At 41.6% G+C, this 16,280-nt stretch overlaps 1 protein-coding gene across 2 annotated transcripts in view; it reads left to right on the top strand.

The window, feature by feature from the left end:
* magi3b (membrane associated guanylate kinase, WW and PDZ domain containing 3b) overlaps positions 1-16,280 on the top strand; it is a 343,311-nt gene that overhangs the window by 247,545 nt on the left and 79,486 nt on the right. For both annotated transcript variants that reach the window (XM_074668352.1, XM_074668360.1), the window contains exon 4: positions 11,664-11,870. In XM_074668352.1, coding sequence (XP_074524453.1) covers positions 11,664-11,870 — 207 coding nt within the window. The remainder of the gene's footprint in view (positions 1-11,663; positions 11,871-16,280) is intronic.

Here is a 16,280-nt window from a genome sequence, read left to right as displayed (position 1 = left end):
TCTCTCACATTGCGCAATGATTATGGCAATAACATGATAATCTTCCTGCTCTCTTTAAGCTCATTCTTTCTCGCTGCAAATCCCCGCTGCTGTGAAATGGGAGAGGATTTTTCTAAACACTTAAGGGACAACCTCTGGTCACGTGAGTGGACCTTTCCCAGCGCCACTCCCCCCCCCCGTTCAGCCGCGATGCCGAGCCTCCAGTTTGGGAGAGAATTAAAAGATAAAGTCAAATCCTCCTCTGAAGTGAGAGTGCCTCATGGCTCAGAGTAGCTTTCTCTGGATGCCCATGACTTCATCTGCAGGAGCTTGTGTGTCCATTTATGGGTGTTGGATTGTATATGGTAACATGCATTAAGCCTGATGGGGCGGGGTTTTCCAGTAGCCTGAGATCTCTGTGATGGATTACCTCCTCCAGTGTCACCCTCCTTTATTGGTTAGAGCTGTGCTGGGAGGCAGAGGTGGAAAGAGTACTTCAAAATCTGTACTCAAGCATGTGCACTGTTACATTGCACCACTTCATCACATCTCTGTCATTAGCACCAAAGGGAAACACATTTTTAAAAACTCATTCAGTCAAGAAAACAATCTCTGATCGTTTCTGATTGTATGGCATCGTATGAATGAGCGGCAAATTTGTTTCAACTTTGCAGATAAATTATGTGTACTCTAATATTCATTTTAAGGTCATTTAATTATTGAGGAAGGTGAAAAAAGTGTCCTTGGGAAATACTTTTTATGTAACAGTCTGTGAAGATGTTCAAATCTGCTGTGAATTTGCATTTCTCATCTTACAAAAGTTTTCTGAATCAATATTTTTCTTATCTTTGTGTATTTTTTCAGGCATCTTTGCAGATAAATTATGTATTACATCACAGGAGTAAATAAATTTTGGATCATTGCAAAAAATCTATTTCTCTAAATTCTGTATCTGTTAAAAAAAGGATTGGTTATGCATGCACACATGGGCACACACTGTTTTTTTGGTCAGAAAAATGTTGCTGGTGTTGCAGAAAAAATCTGCAACCACCAGCAATGTACTGAAGAATACTCACATTAAAGATGCTATGAGGAGGATCTGTTTTAATTTGACTGCATTGCCACCTTGTGGCCCGGAGTCTCCGCACACTGTCGTAAATTACTTTTAGTGAGATGAGCATCTGTTTTGGAATTAAATGGAGAACAAGTTTCCTGTTGTTCAACTTTTTACAGAAAAATTCCTGTGGAGTATCAACTCTGTCGTGTTGGTGTTTTACCTCCAGACATCACCCTGCCACGTTTAAATCTCCAGTCTACTTTCAGATTAATTTTTCTTTTGTTTGGAAAATGGCGCCACCCAACAGCGTGAAACTGCTCTCAAAAGGAAACTATGTCGCATTTATCTTCTTTGTTGGATTTTTTACACTGCGGTACACTGTGTTGCACTGCCTAGTTACACTCAGGGGGCAATATCCAGTCAGTTAAAATGAGGCCTATGCGAAAGTGATGAAGTGACTGTTCATCGAGAATCCTCTGGACTCTGGCTGCAGAAAGACAGGAAGTCACGTACACACCCAGCCATAAACATAGACTTTTACGGCATTAAAAAAATATTTACAGCCTGGTTCAATAAAACAGCTTGGGTCTAAAACGTTGAATTCACTATCGGCACACTCTGTACAGTAAGTGATTTTTTTTCTAACTCAGCGATTAGAAGTTATTAGGATTGTTTTAGTGTCCAATCAGAGGCACGGCTCAGGTCACATGACTGGAAGGCTTGACGAAAACTCACTGCCAACATCATAGCAAATGTGGCTGTGTCCGTGAATCGGCTTTTACTGGATACAACGCGCTGAGCTGAGATATTTATCAGTACAGTTATGTAGCGCTATGGTTTGAAATGTGACATCAAGCAAACATTGTAGCAGCCGGCTATATGTAGTGCTATCAGCAGCCCGGTGCTCTGGCGTATCTGTAGGCTAATGCAACAACAAGTAAACACTGTCAGTTTGTGAGTAGTTTAGTATCTGTTTATCTTCTGTAATGTGTAACATTAGTAAATCCTGGTTATGTCCTGCCAGTCATCTACCAATCAGAGCTAACGTAACCTCACTCTTCATTTTATTGATAGACTCTCAAGTTTGAACAGACCACTGCAGAATAACTGCTGACTGTGAGTTGGAATCAACATTAGCACAAACAGTTTAGCCCTTTTAGCCTTTAGCTTGTGCTCTATCACTCTCCTGTTTAGTTTTCTTCTGCTCTTCTGTCCTTTTTCTGTCTGACAGTTAGGTTCCAGTGTCCACTACCACAACAAAATTAATCACAGAAATCATTATCTCTCGTGTCACTGCTAAACTTCGTCAGCCAGCATGGTGTTATCACAGAGACCTAGACGTGCTGTAAACCAGTCTGGTCCTGGTCGACCCGACCTGGAAGCTAGGAAGTAGCAGTTTAAGATAACCTGTAACCAGCAATATTTGCGCTGATAATCTAATTTTAAAGTGTGGATTACGATCAAGCATATATCTAGAAGGGAGACTTTTAAAGATCACTTTCAAACTCCTCACAGCCACTATAACATCGTAAATTATCCAAGACACAAACGTCTAAAGATATACAGAAAGCATTCAGGCTAATTGAAGCATTATGTCTGGAGGATGTCTTCTTTTCTCCCTCTGTTCATGAAAAATTCCTGTGGAGTAACAACACTGTTGTGTTGGTATTTTACCTCCAGACACTTGAGCTTGTAAAAGCAGGGTTTTCCTTTCCTTACGTCATCGGCATGGTTGCGATCACTCAGCCTCAGTGGCTACAATATGCAGATAGACAGTTTGAATATTGCTTCAGATGGTGGGCGAACTCTGTGGGGACTTGTGATTTTAAAAGTAGTCAAGTAGATTACATGGAGTAAATTGTACTGCAGTATGACAAAAATTACACACTTGGAAAAAATACTCATGATAGTACAAGGACCAAAAAAATCGACTTAATTCCAGTGACTTGAGTATTTGTGATTCATTACTTCCACCCCTGGTGTTAGGTATCCAGGAGCACACATCCTGCAGGAGCACACACTTTCATTTCACAGTCCTCTCTCTTGTTGCGCTCGTGTAGACCATCAAACACGAAGATCAGCTTTTGGAATCTGCCAAATCGCCCACGAGTCGTCCTTCATCTCCAAGCTGCATCCAGGAGGGATTTACACCTTTACAGAGAGGGTGATCGTGGGAAGAGGGAGAGGAGGGAGGAGGAGCGTACAATAGAGGAAAAGGAGAATTGATATCGAAGCATGCTCAGCTCTCCAGCTCCCAGTGGAAACACTCTTTACAGTGTGAAGGCATGACTGCATTGGCTGAGCACAGATGTGCGGATTAGCTTCTGAAAAGTCAGAAGTTCCAGTGTGCGATCCCTGAGAGAGAGCTGAACGCTCTGATAGTGGCTGCCTCTGCTCTCTGTTTCTAAAACCCCCCGTCAGCACAAGCGCTCCATGCATGGCTACTATGACAGAGAGAGCTGATCTCTCAGCAGCAGAATGAACTCTCAAAGAGAAGCTGGAAGTAGCCGGATCGAGAAATAGGATTTACTCCATTCGGTTGTGTTTGCAGTGCGGCGATTTTTTTCTCCAATGAGAAAAGAACAAACGAGGTCAGGGGCCCACTTTAGCCGGTCACATTTCCTCTTTGAAGAGCTCCTGAATTAGCTCCAGTCTAAAAGGGTTGCGTTAGTGAGTTGTGCTCAAGGTACAGAGCGAATGAGATCCTACGCTAATCATAATGGCCTCACTAATAGTCCCAAATGACTCGGTGGAATGCTCATTACGTTAATGGTCCATGTATTACAGTTTTTCTCTACCTAGAAAGTATATTAAAGGAGTCGTTTTATGCATGCTACGCATAATTTCCTCTTAAACACTCTCTTGTCGACTCTCTCATCACTCTTCCTGCCGTGCAATGACCATATTTATAAGACGGCCATTTTCTCATTAAATCACACTCAGAGTTGAAAGCTCAACTGCTGTTGGACTGGTCTTGATTCATTAGCAACAAAGTAGAAAATGAAAAGTAGAGGTGAGAGGTAAATATGGACAAGTCTTTAGCCCTGTTTCCACCAAGCGGTCCGGTACGGATCAGTACAGTTTGGTACGGGTCAGATCAGTACACTGGAAAAAAATGAAATCTTATCAATTTGTCTTATTTTGATTAAAATTGTCTTATTACACTTGATATGAGCCACATTCAACTCATTAGTACAAAAAAATGTCTTGTTTCAAGTTATTTAAAGACAAAATAAGGTCTGAATTTCTACTTGTTACAAGCAATTCAGGCCTCATTTTAGTCTTTAAATAACTTAAAACAAGACATTTTTCTAGACCGGTCAGGTGAATGTGGCTCATATTAGGTCTAAAAAGACATTTTCAACTGAAATTAAGACAAAGAAACTTGATACAATTCCCGTTTTTTTCCAGTGTAGAGCCTGATCTTGCTTGCGTTTCCACAGCCAACCGTGCCCTTCTTGGTTGGCAGCATGTAAGCCGGATGCTGATAGGCTCTTCAGCTACGTAATAGTGTGATGGAATAGGTGATAGAAACAATGTACCCTGCTAATAAATCCAGCAAAGGAAAAAAATGTGGCATGGTTTCATTCTGACAGGAGTTTTATGCTGTTTCGTGACGCCATTTAAAGAAAAAAAAAAAAAAAAAAAAGTTCTCTGAAAGTCGATTAGGGATTTAAAAATGGCAGGGTTATGTGTTGTTTTTTATTACAGCTGTCACACAGGAAGTGACGATTCTTTCCACCAATCAACAGACTGAAGTGTTTCTAGCTCCACCTCCTGGGGTCGGATGGTCTGGCACCCCAACAGAAAGGGTGCCAAAAAGTGGGATGGTACTGGGTTGAACTGATGTGCTAACTTGCACTGCCTCTGCTCCATTCTGGCTGCATCTCAGCTCCAGCAGGTCGGAGCTCTCTGGATCACATACACAAGAAAACACACTTTTTTTTCTGGATGCTGGAACAACAACACTTAAGTTCAATTCAGTTATCACAGATCAGATTGAGCAGGACAGGAAGTCGTACTCTGAAACCAGTATTGGGAATAATAGAGTTAAGAATAATGGTGTTATCCTTCTTTGGTAATGATGATTGGCTAGGGTAGTGTACATTCCTTGGTAAACCAATCAGAGCCAGAGTTCAGAATGGTGGATGTTGTTGAAACCTCAACGCACCACCAACAACAGGATGAGAACAAGAGACAACAACGGCAAGTCTGGAGCGGTCTGTTGGCATAAAACTGGAGTTTTCAGAAAGAAAGTAAAGGCACGACTTCAACGCCATTTATGTAAAAGGTAGAAAAACATACATTGGACGTGTACATTATGTCCCAGAGCAAAGTGTTTGTCCATGTCTGTTGAACAAAGCTACAAAGCTTGTGACCAAAAACATAGACAACAGATCACCATTGATGATGCCAGTGCTTCAAAAAATAACACAGTAATTGGTTTTCCTGGTATGGTAACTCATTACATTTATGAAGGAATAACTCTGTTACTAATTCAGTTACTTTTGGGGGAAAAAAACAAGTAACCAATAACTTTTTAAAATATGAGACAATGCTGAAGTGTTATAATTTGCTGTTTCTCGAGTGTCCACTTGAGGCTGGCTCCCGAAGTACCGGAAGTCACATACACACCAAGCAAAAAAAAGCTGTTTTCAAAGCAGAAATTAGTCTGAGTCCCTAATTTCACTATCAGCACACACTGTATGGGGATGAACTTTTTCTAACTCTGCAGTTTGGAGGATATTAAACTCGTGAGCTCACCCAATAAGAGGCACAGTTCGACTAACGTGACTGGTGGGCCCTAAAACTGTCACTCCCAATATGGCCATGATAGCCAATCTGCTTCAAAAATCCATTTCCAAAACAGACAGGTGACATCGGAGAGACTACGTCCATTAATTATACAGTCTATGACTGAAACCACATTAAAACATACTGTGACTTTCAAAATAAAATATAAACCATGTCGACACTGGATTAGGGCTGCACGATTATCGCAATCGCAATCGCAATCGCAATGTCAGCACATGCAATTCAGATTTTTCTCCATGACAACCAAGCAAGCCTGTAGACTCGTCATGGCACAACTTTTTTTATTAAATCGCAAGCACAATCGCAATCGCAATATTGTCCACCTAATCGCAAATCGCACCTTTTCCCCAAATCGTGCAGCTCTACACTGGATCACATTTAACTTAACTACCACAGGGTCGACAGGTTTGAGGTTAATCAGCTTAATATGAGCAATGAGAGGCGCATCATTGAGACAGGAAGTGCAGGAACCTCTCTGTCTCGCAACTTTAACTGTTTGGTGGTCTAAGCTGACCATGCAGCTGGTTTGAGCTGATGGATGAGAAAGCACCCAGTAGGTGATTGGATCTGATGTGGTCCTGTTTTTTCATTTCTTGCAAGTAAAGGTTTCAGCTTTATCTGCTCCACCTTCCACTGTTTCTCTTTTCTTTCCGTGTCTGATCTTTTGACAATGATCAAACACCAAGGACAATAAAGGTCTTTGGATCTATCCATCCAGACAGCAGCATGTGAAGGTTCATATCTGACATGAGACATGTTGCACTTCAATCAGCGTCTCAACGAGAGAGATACTGAAGGACGTGTCTCTTTCTCTTTGATATCAGACAGAGACAAATGAGAGGTCATCTCATTCATCTTGAATCCCATAAAGAAAAAACTATTTCCTACGTGTAGATTGAGGCAGCCAGAAGTACGTATTTGGACCCAGGTGTGGTACTTAAAACTGAGTGTATAAAGTCAGCTGTTATCAGAGCTTATGTGTTAGCTAAAGTTTAAATATGAGTCAAAGCCTCTTGAGATTTTCTCAGCGTTACACCACTGCGGTTCATTAATTTGGAAGCAGTAAAACGAGTTGTTATCGTCAGATTTCCCCTTTTTATGTCACCAGGAGCACAGCAGTGTAACTTGATAACTTTCCTTTTTAGCTTCCCACGTGGGACGCAGCATGGATGAAAACCTCTTCCAAAGAAAGGCCGATCAGAGGTCAGGACAGAACACGACACACGCCAGGTTAGAGCTGTCTCTGTGGGTCCAGACTGCTCTTTATAGTGTACACGCTGGCTGCTCCATAATGGGTCCGGAGGGTCCCAGGTCGCCTGCCAAGCAGACACATGAGCCATCTGCGCCAGAAGCTTCGAGCTAGTCTTCCTGGACTTTTGGTCCCTGTTCAGTCTCGGCGCCTCCGAGGTTCAGGTTGGGTCACTCTTTGAGAGCAGAAGAGAGCAGCCGGACGGGAACTAAATGGTGCGGTGCAGTGAAGTGCAAAACTGGAGGGACGGCTGCCAGGAAATCAAATTTAGCACCTAGAGAAGGTTTACTTTTTCTGACTGACGACTAATCCGCCACCAAGGGAATCCAAATACTACATCCTCTTTTAAATCTGTGGTTTTGGGATCCCCATTGTGATAATGAGGCGGATTTTAACAAGGAGGGAAAACAGACCGGGAGATTAAATTGGATGTGACCGCAGGATTTATGCATTAGCAGCAGCGTGTGGTGGGCAGGGCGGTGGTTTCGCTCTGTGCAGCCATGTCCGTGATGTAGCGATGATGAAAGTGTGACCTTGTGTAGCTTTTGCACGACGCCCTTGACAACAGGAGTCTTTTCATTATCGCCGTCTCATCCCCACCACCATGAAATTGCCTGCACGCACTCCGGATGAGGAGACTCGCTCTTCCTGCCTCATCAACCCCCGTGACACGCCGATCACCGGCGACGTCATCGGCTTAGGAAGGCTTCCCCTTCATTTATAAAGGCAAATGGTGCCACAAATCTTCCCTGACGCGCCGCTTTCACGCACCTCTGTATCTGCGACACACATTTATCAGGGGCCAAGAGACGTGTTTGTAAGTAATTAATCACGGAGGTGGCGTCTGGCTGATGAATGTCAGCGTGTGGCAGGAGACAGGCGGGGATTAGCCGGTGGACCCAATCTCTCCTTCCCATCCTGGTGCCACCCCCACGTTAATGAAGCCATCTTTGACAAATGCGGATGAGTGTCGCTTAGTAAACACAGAGAGGAGTGACAAGGTAGAGGAGGGGCACGCTTTCATCCAGCCTCCTGCTCCTCCTCATCACTCTGCTGCTTTTAGGAGGACGAACACAGCTGCATTAACCCACTTTGCCATGTATTGTTGTGAGCACGCCCGAGGAGATGAGGCCGACTGGAGATGGGCTCGTTTAGAAAAAAAAAAAAAAAAAGAAAATCTGCAGTGGTGTAACTGTATCGTGCTGTAAAGCTGCTGGAGTGACTGTGATGTGCTCCTCTGAGCCCTCTCCTCTCCCTGGCATCCTCTGTGGAGCGGGCTATAAAAAGATCTTGCGTTGATAAATGCTGCTCTTACAGAACAGCATTTGTGATGTCTGCATGTTCACGCTGGAGCACATCAAAAGGTCCCATATGCTGCTGGGTCCAAGCGAAAGAAGATCAAGTTTATGGAGGCTAATTAAATAGCTGAAATCCCTTTTTCCCAGCGGTATCGCTCCCTATCCTTTAATTAATCTCATTATAAATCATGATTTAGCTGAGAAGGCTCAATCTGATAATCGCGTCTCTGTAAGAAGCGAGTAAATATTTGACCTGACAAATGGATTGTCGAAAGAATTGATTTGATATTATTGCATAGGCACATCTGAGGGAGCAGCGTTTAGCAAACAAATACCCGTAATGAATGGTCGGGATGGAAATTAGTATGCACATTATTTATAATCCTAATAGAGTTTGAATAATTGCATTCTTCTGCGCCTAAATTGAGTTCCACATACTGCTCAGCAGCATTACATAGATGGATCACCCCATGGGCTAAATGAGGAAATAATTTAACTAAGTTTTGCACTCGATCCCCCCCTTCTTCTTCACAGAGCGCCGTTATCACTCTGAATATTTATAATCACAAGGTTTTTTCTTCATTAGAAAAAAAAAAGAGCAAGCTGAGAGGTAGATAATTGCTGTATTCAATGATCAGTGTAATTAGTTGCTGGCAAATACAGAGTGAAGTGATTTTAATGTTACATGAGTCATGACAGCCCCGCGGTGCAGTTATCGAGGGAAAACAAAGCAGGGGGGTTAAGAGACGTTGAAAAACCGTGCCAAGGAAGGAGTCCTCAGAAACTTGTAGGAAGTTAATCTCTGCTGCCGGTGCGTGACATTTTCAGATTTAATTTTTGATTCAAATGAGGTGAATTGGAGTGATGTTAGACACGGTGTGTGAGCTCTCCCACGGCAACTCCGAACACATCACGAAGACTGGAGACTGTAGACAGAGCCTGGGATGAGTTTCTCAGATTCATTAGAAGGAATTCCCTCAAAAATGCTTCACATAAAGAGGTCATCAGGGAAGGAGGGTGTGTGTGATGTGGGGTAGGTTAACCAGGTCCTAAAAGCCTGTTTCCACAAAGCAGTTCAGCTCTTGGTACGGCACATATTTTGTGGCGTTTCCTTTGACTAAAACTGGGACGGATCTCCAAATTACCGACCTGTGCTATCCCACTTTTTGGTTGGGGTAGGGGTGTCAGACATACTGGTCTGACCCTAGAAGGTGGAGCTAGAAACACTGCAGTCGATCGATTGGCTGAAAGAATCATCACTTCCTGTACAACAGCGGCAATAATGCTGCGTTCCATTTGTACTCAGAACTGGGAAGTCAGGAGTGGGAATGACATCATCTCCAAGTTAAGCATTCCCGTTGCTAAGTTAGAAAAACTTGCCTTAACAGCAGTACACTGCAAAAAACTGAAATCTTATCAAGGGCTTTTGTCTTTTCTTTTAAGTAAAAATTGTCTTATTATACTCGATAAGAGCCACTTTCAACTTATCAATCCAGAAAAATGTCTTGTTTCAAGTTATCAGTACAAAAATGAGGTTTGAATCACGTGTAACCTGTAAAAAAATCTGCCAATGGAACAAGAAAAAATTGCTTGAAAATTTCTTTGAGACCAGAACAATGTCTTAATACAAGTAACTTTTCTCTTGTTCCATTGGCAGATTTTTTTTTACTGGTTACGAGCAATTCAGACCTCATTTTTGTCCTTAAATAACTTAAAACAAGACATTTTTCTGGATTGGTCATGTGAATTTGGCTCATATTGAGTCTAAAAAGGAATTTTCTACTGAAAATAAGACAAAAACACTTGATAAGATTTCAGTTTTTGCAGTGTATTTCTGTATATGACTGTCGAATAATACTGTTTATAGGGCTGATGTGTTGTGTCAAACACTTGTCAGAAATGCTAAGATAGAAAGAATCTGACAGGAACAACATACTGTTTACCCCTGAACTCGGATTTTCCTACTGGGAACTCAGGGGTGGTGTTGGCACTCCGACTTCCAAGTTGGAAATTCCGACTGTTCCAGCTGGGTGTTCCCACTCTGAACTCGAAAATTCCAACTTGGGAGTTGAAATGGAGCACCTCACAAAGAACAGCACATAACTGAAGATTTAAATATGATCTATAGTTGGCTTTCTGAAGAGAACCTTGGAAAATAGATATCATATATGGATTATATGTAAAAGCAGTGTTTACTATTTATGACACTTTACGTCACCTGCTTTACTGCATTACCTACCGGATGTCTGCAGCTAGAGTCCTGCGCTCAGTCTGCCGTTATTATATACATACAGTCAACCTGCATGTTAGTGTTGTGCCTTGTTAAGACACAAATAACCACAAATATAACCACTCGTCATTCTACAATAGCGTCACAAGACTTTTCTTTTTTTTTTTTTCACTAAATGCCATCAAGCCACCATGTAGCTGATGTGGCTATCAGCATCCAGTTGACACACTTTTTATCAAAAAGGGGCATGATTGGATTTGGATTTTGAAAGTCTTTATTGCCCAAAAGAGGCAATTTGGTTTGCAGCAGAGGCTTTGGCTGAACTATAACAACCTGTACTGATCCATACTGGACCGCTAAAGTTACCTGTGAGTGCCTCCAGTAAGCACTGAGGAGATATTACCTCAATACAGGGTGATTTCTGAGCCAGACTGCTTGAAAAAACAGCAGTTTTTTGTGCAGGTGACTTCCAGAACACAGTTGTTTCCTCTGTTCTACCTGTTACTACAAATTAATCATGAAGCAGGTGCAGCATCCAGGCTCCAGACTGGATTCTGTCCCTCTGATGCAGCGACTTTCATCCAGCCTGTTCTGTTGTCAACCATGCAAACATATGCTGCCTTATGAGGAGGAGTGTTCAGAGCCATTACCCTAAATATGAGCTGAGATCTCCCCCATTATGAGTCCTAGGCAGGTGGAAAATTAATACATTATGCATGATCCTTCCACTTGAGGGTGTCTATACTTGGTCTGCAGGAGGAAATCAACTGACTCAGTCTTTTTTTATTTCACTCACACATTTGCAAACACACTTTTAATGAGGGTTTTATCACACAGTATCATTAGGAAACATCTGTTCATCTCTGTTTAACTTGTGTCTCTGACTGTGGCCATGCTGTCTTTACACTGTGCCACCCGTGACTTTTACTGTTTGATTTTCTTTTACTGGTTTTTTTGTATCGTTGGAATTAAATCTGTGTAAACATGTTGTTGTTGAAACCATCCTCTCATCCTTTTCTTTCCTCCTGCTTTAAGGAAACTACTACGGGACCCCGAAGCCTCCAGCCGAGCCTAACCTGGTGCAGCCCGACCTGGTGGATCAGGTGCTGTTTGATGAAGACTTTGGCGGCGAGGTTCCCAGGAAGCGCACCACCTCGGTCAGTAAGATGGACAGGAAGGACAGCGCGGTCCCCGAGGAGGAAGACGACGATGAGAGGCCACCGCTGGTCAATGGATTGCCTGGTCAGTAAATGTCAGCGCTCAGGATGTCATGTTAAATAATGGAGATTGTGCTGTACTCTGTTTGTCCTTTGGTTGTGGGATTGCCATGTTAGGTCAGTGTCACTGTCTGAGATGACGAGAAGACTTTGGCTTGTTGCAGATTGTATGCAGTTTGAAGGGCCCACTGGGGGTCTGAGGACAGAGGAGCACCCTGCAGATGAGAAGTCGTCTTATAAAGCAGCAGTTAAAGATTGTTTAGCTGCATCGTCCTCGGTTGATTCTCAGTTACTTCTCATTCAAGGCTGGAGTTTTTACACGTTTGATGTTCAGAAACTTTTAATTGGGTACAAGATTGGGGGATAGATTGATCACACATAAAATCTAAGTAACGGCAGAAACTCTTGAATCTGTTTTATGTTATTTCAAGAACAACATCGACGACTGGAGCGATTCAGTCTGCACAAACTAATCACCCAAACTCCAAAACCTGGAACAGACGCTCAGAAGTGATGTGATGCAATGCAGGTAGAGAGTTTGCCTCATTAATCTTGGATTAGTGAAAGTCCTTGCCTGTGTCTGAAGTTGGTGTGCTGAGTTTTGTTTGCTGTGCCATCACTGGAAGGGATCCAAGATTCTGGACCTGTTCTGAAAGACAATCATGCAAATCCTATGAGATGCTGATTTGCATTAATGAGTTTCTCCCCCTCAAAAAAAGAAAAGAAAAAAGAAACCTGCAAGAGCACAGTCAGGATTACTCCCAAAGACGACTGGGTTTCAATTTGGCCTCGAAAAGATCCAGATCAAGATGAAACAATGACTCAGAGTTGATTCCCATGTGGCTCCTCTGATACCAGTTCGACACTTGGTGATGTATCGATACCAAAACCTGCAGCAGCAGTTTACAGCTCTGAACATCAGTGTCTTTTTAATCCCATGCAAATTGATTTTGAAGTTTCTAACCAAGCGTGAAAAGCTGGTCTGAAAACATGAAGCCCATGCTGAAGTGCTAAAACAGCAGTTTAAGTGATTAGGATGCTGTAAACAAAGGTTTTGAGAGATTTGGGGGCAAACTCTACAGTGAACCAGGGGCGGCATCATGGGTGGGCCCAGCAGTCCCACCCTCATCCATTTTTTGACAAGGCAACCACAAACTTTTCCTTGATTTTTTTAATTATTTTCATTAATTATCTTATTATTAAAGTAACATTAAATATTATTATTATTATTTAATATTTTGTTTCATTTTTTATGTTTTTATTTATTATCGTATTATTATAGTAACATTATTATTATTATTATTATTATTATTATTATTATTATTATTATTATTATTATTATTATTATTTAATTTTATTTATTTTTTATTATTTATTTACCTTATTTACATTTTTTAAAGAAGAATTATAATTTTTTTTTAATGACTTTAAGCTTGTTTTGTTATTGTTAGATGCCCTGCCACATTTGGCTCATTAAGCCTCATGTTATACCCATAGACTGTAAAAAAAAAAATCTTGCTCAGATTGAAGTGAGGTCGCCACAGAAACTGCTCCCCCTGGTGGCTGGCTGCAGTATAGGTCAAAAAATCCATCTCCCCAGTCATTCCAGATGGGCTGTGGTCAAACTTTAAAAAATTAATACACCCAGTAGGAATGTTACTCACGTCCGGTTGTTGTGATGTTTCAAAGATATAATTTGGCTGCCTTGTATTCAAGTCCTCTTTTTTCTGAAAAGTTTTGTTTTCATTAGTTGTAAGAGGCTAAAAACAGGGTTTTACATCACTTTAGAGCACTAATCTTTGGCTAATACCATTGAGAGTCATTGCTGTATGATGTGCTAAAATGTTATCAAATATAAAAAGGATCAAAAACCAACCAGATCTGCTTTAAAACACACACAGTAACATTACTTTATCCATATTCACGATAGTTGATAGTTATTTACTGACTTTTGTATTTCAAGGCCCACCCCAAGTTGAAATCCTGGCTCCGTCTGTGCAGTGAACTAAGACTTTTTCACAGAATTAAACTGAAATCCATCAAAAGATTAATCTGTGGTGAGCAATTAGACTGATGGTGTGCTTTGGTTGTGCTGTAAGAAACATTTCTGGACTGGACTAATACGTAAATGGCTTTTGTAGTGCTAACAGCATGGGTTCAGTTCAGGAAATGTACTATTGCTAAACCATAGGAGCACCATGCCGCCTCCTTAAACAGAACAAAAAAGAGCACTCAACTTATTGTAATTTCCGAGCTTGGATACTTTTAAATTAATTTCTCCAACTGTTGGAAATTGAGGGTTTAAAAGCTGGGGGTGAGGCTCAGGTCAAACTGTGTAGCTGCAGTTGGCAGTTTTAAAACTTTATATAACAAAAAGTTCTTTCATGTTCTTTGTGGAAGTTGACTTAATGTAGACGTCGTCTTCTTCTTTGAATGAATTTGTGGCAGGAAGGAAGCTGCAGAGCGTGATGCTGCCCCCAGAGATGAGGTGCATGCTGCACCTCGGTGCTTTCAATCAGGAGTGTCAGTCATTTCTGGGTTCTCTCCCAGTTTCTAGGGTAACAGGCAACAGGTGATACTTCACAAATTATCAGTGGTCTGCTGGTAAAACAATTGTCAGAGGAAAAGTGTGTTTTTTAATTACCTGTAACAGTTTGGTTCCTAACTTAGTTTAGCTCTCAGGGGTTACTGTTAGTGAGATCTACACTGTGTGCACCGTTTTGAGGGAAGTTGTATTTCTGATGATTAATTTGATTTTTTCACAACTACAGTGCTTCCACTCAGCTCAAAAATGTTATTAAAGCTCAAACTTGGGCAGAGAACATCTCAGTGTGAACATTTATTTAGCAAATATTGGTGAACGGAACTATAAGACGAGTAAATGAAAATGTTCCATCTCTATTTCCACCTGTTAAGTGAAAATAATGAATAAAGAACGGAAAATTTACATTTCTCAAATTTGAAGAACAAGAAATCCAGTGACCAATAAAGCCACCACAAGCCTTCCATCCATGGGGTCTACCAGTTTCTTTATTTGTTGACAATCTACGAAGGAGGGCGGAAAAGTTCGTAGCCTGACTTGGAAGGAGTTCTGCCATAGTGAGGAAGTTTGGCATGCATTAAATTCAACATTTTCTGACACTTACAGCATGGTTTATTTTTTAGATTAACACTGATGTAGCATTTGAGGACTTTGAAAAGTAGAACCAGAGATGTTTTGTGAATATGGATCCAATTTAGCACTGTGGTGTTATCAAATATCTGCAGAAAAAGGGATTAACCTCCCAGGACATTCACGCCGACATGGTTGCTACATTAAGGGATAATACTCCAGTTTTATCAACTGTGAAAAAGTGGGTAGCTGAATTCAAGAGGGGTAGGGAGAGCCTTGAAGATGACCCAAGGTCTGGACGTCCTGCCACAGCAACAACCCAAGAAAACATCGACAGTGTTGAAAAATGTTGAATTAAATGCTTGCTGAGTTTCATCACTACAAGATAACTCCTTCCTAGTCAGGCTACAAACTTTTAAGCCCACTCTCGTATTTCCTGTGCAGCAGTAACCACGGCCTCCCAGACTCTTTCCCAAACTCTACACCGCCCAATTGCCTTGCATTTTGTGTCTTCTGAATAGTCAGGTGAGGAAGGGAGCCGTATCAATATCCTGTCATCTACAGAGCCTTCAGCATAATCGTGCATAAAAGTCATGGTCATCTTGAAAGATGCAGACTTTTTTAAAAGTCTGTCTTCGAACCCAAGAGGTCCAACTAGCTCATCTTTAATGGCACCAGCCCAAACCTGAACCCCACCTCCACCTTGCTGGCATCTGAATTGAATTGGAGCTCCCCGCCCATCCATCTGGTCTGTCATGAGCCACCCTCATCTCATCAGTCCATAAACCTTTGAAAAATCCATCTTCAGGAATTTCTTGGCCCAGTCTTGATGTTTCACTTTATGTTTTGTTGAGTGGTGGCTGGGTTTCAGCTTTCCTTACCTTGACCATGTCTCTGAGCACTGAACATCTTGTGCTTCTGGGTCGTTCAGGTAGGTTACAGTACCGGAATAAGCCAGCAGTGGGGGACAGTGGGTTCGTCGTAGCTTCACGCTTGATTTTTTCATAAATCATTGGCAGTTAATTTGCACCTTGTTTTTTTCTCAACACGTTTCCTTCCACCCTGTTGACTTCTGCAACAAAATATTTGAAAGTTTGGTGATCACAACCCGATATCTTCACAATGTCAAGTGTGCTACACTCTCATATTTTTTACAAGTTTTGACTTTTCAGAGTTGGACAAATCACTTTTTAGGCCTATTTAGGTCAAAGCCCAGTTTATAAATCTTTAAGTTGGAAAATGTGGATAAAAATGAGGGTATGGTAAAAATACTCACTTGCCTAATGATTGTGTACGCGGTGTAGATTTGTTGTCCCATCCAGA

The sequence above is a fragment of the Halichoeres trimaculatus genome, unplaced genomic scaffold, assembly GCF_033239565.1.
Source record: "Halichoeres trimaculatus isolate MK-OKI-2021-1 unplaced genomic scaffold, fHalTri1.1 fHalTri1_scaffold_1, whole genome shotgun sequence".
Classification (NCBI taxonomy): domain Eukaryota; kingdom Metazoa; phylum Chordata; class Actinopteri; order Labriformes; family Labridae; genus Halichoeres; species Halichoeres trimaculatus.
Note: the sequence above shows the minus strand (reverse complement) of the source record. Positions and strands in the feature narration are given on the sequence as shown.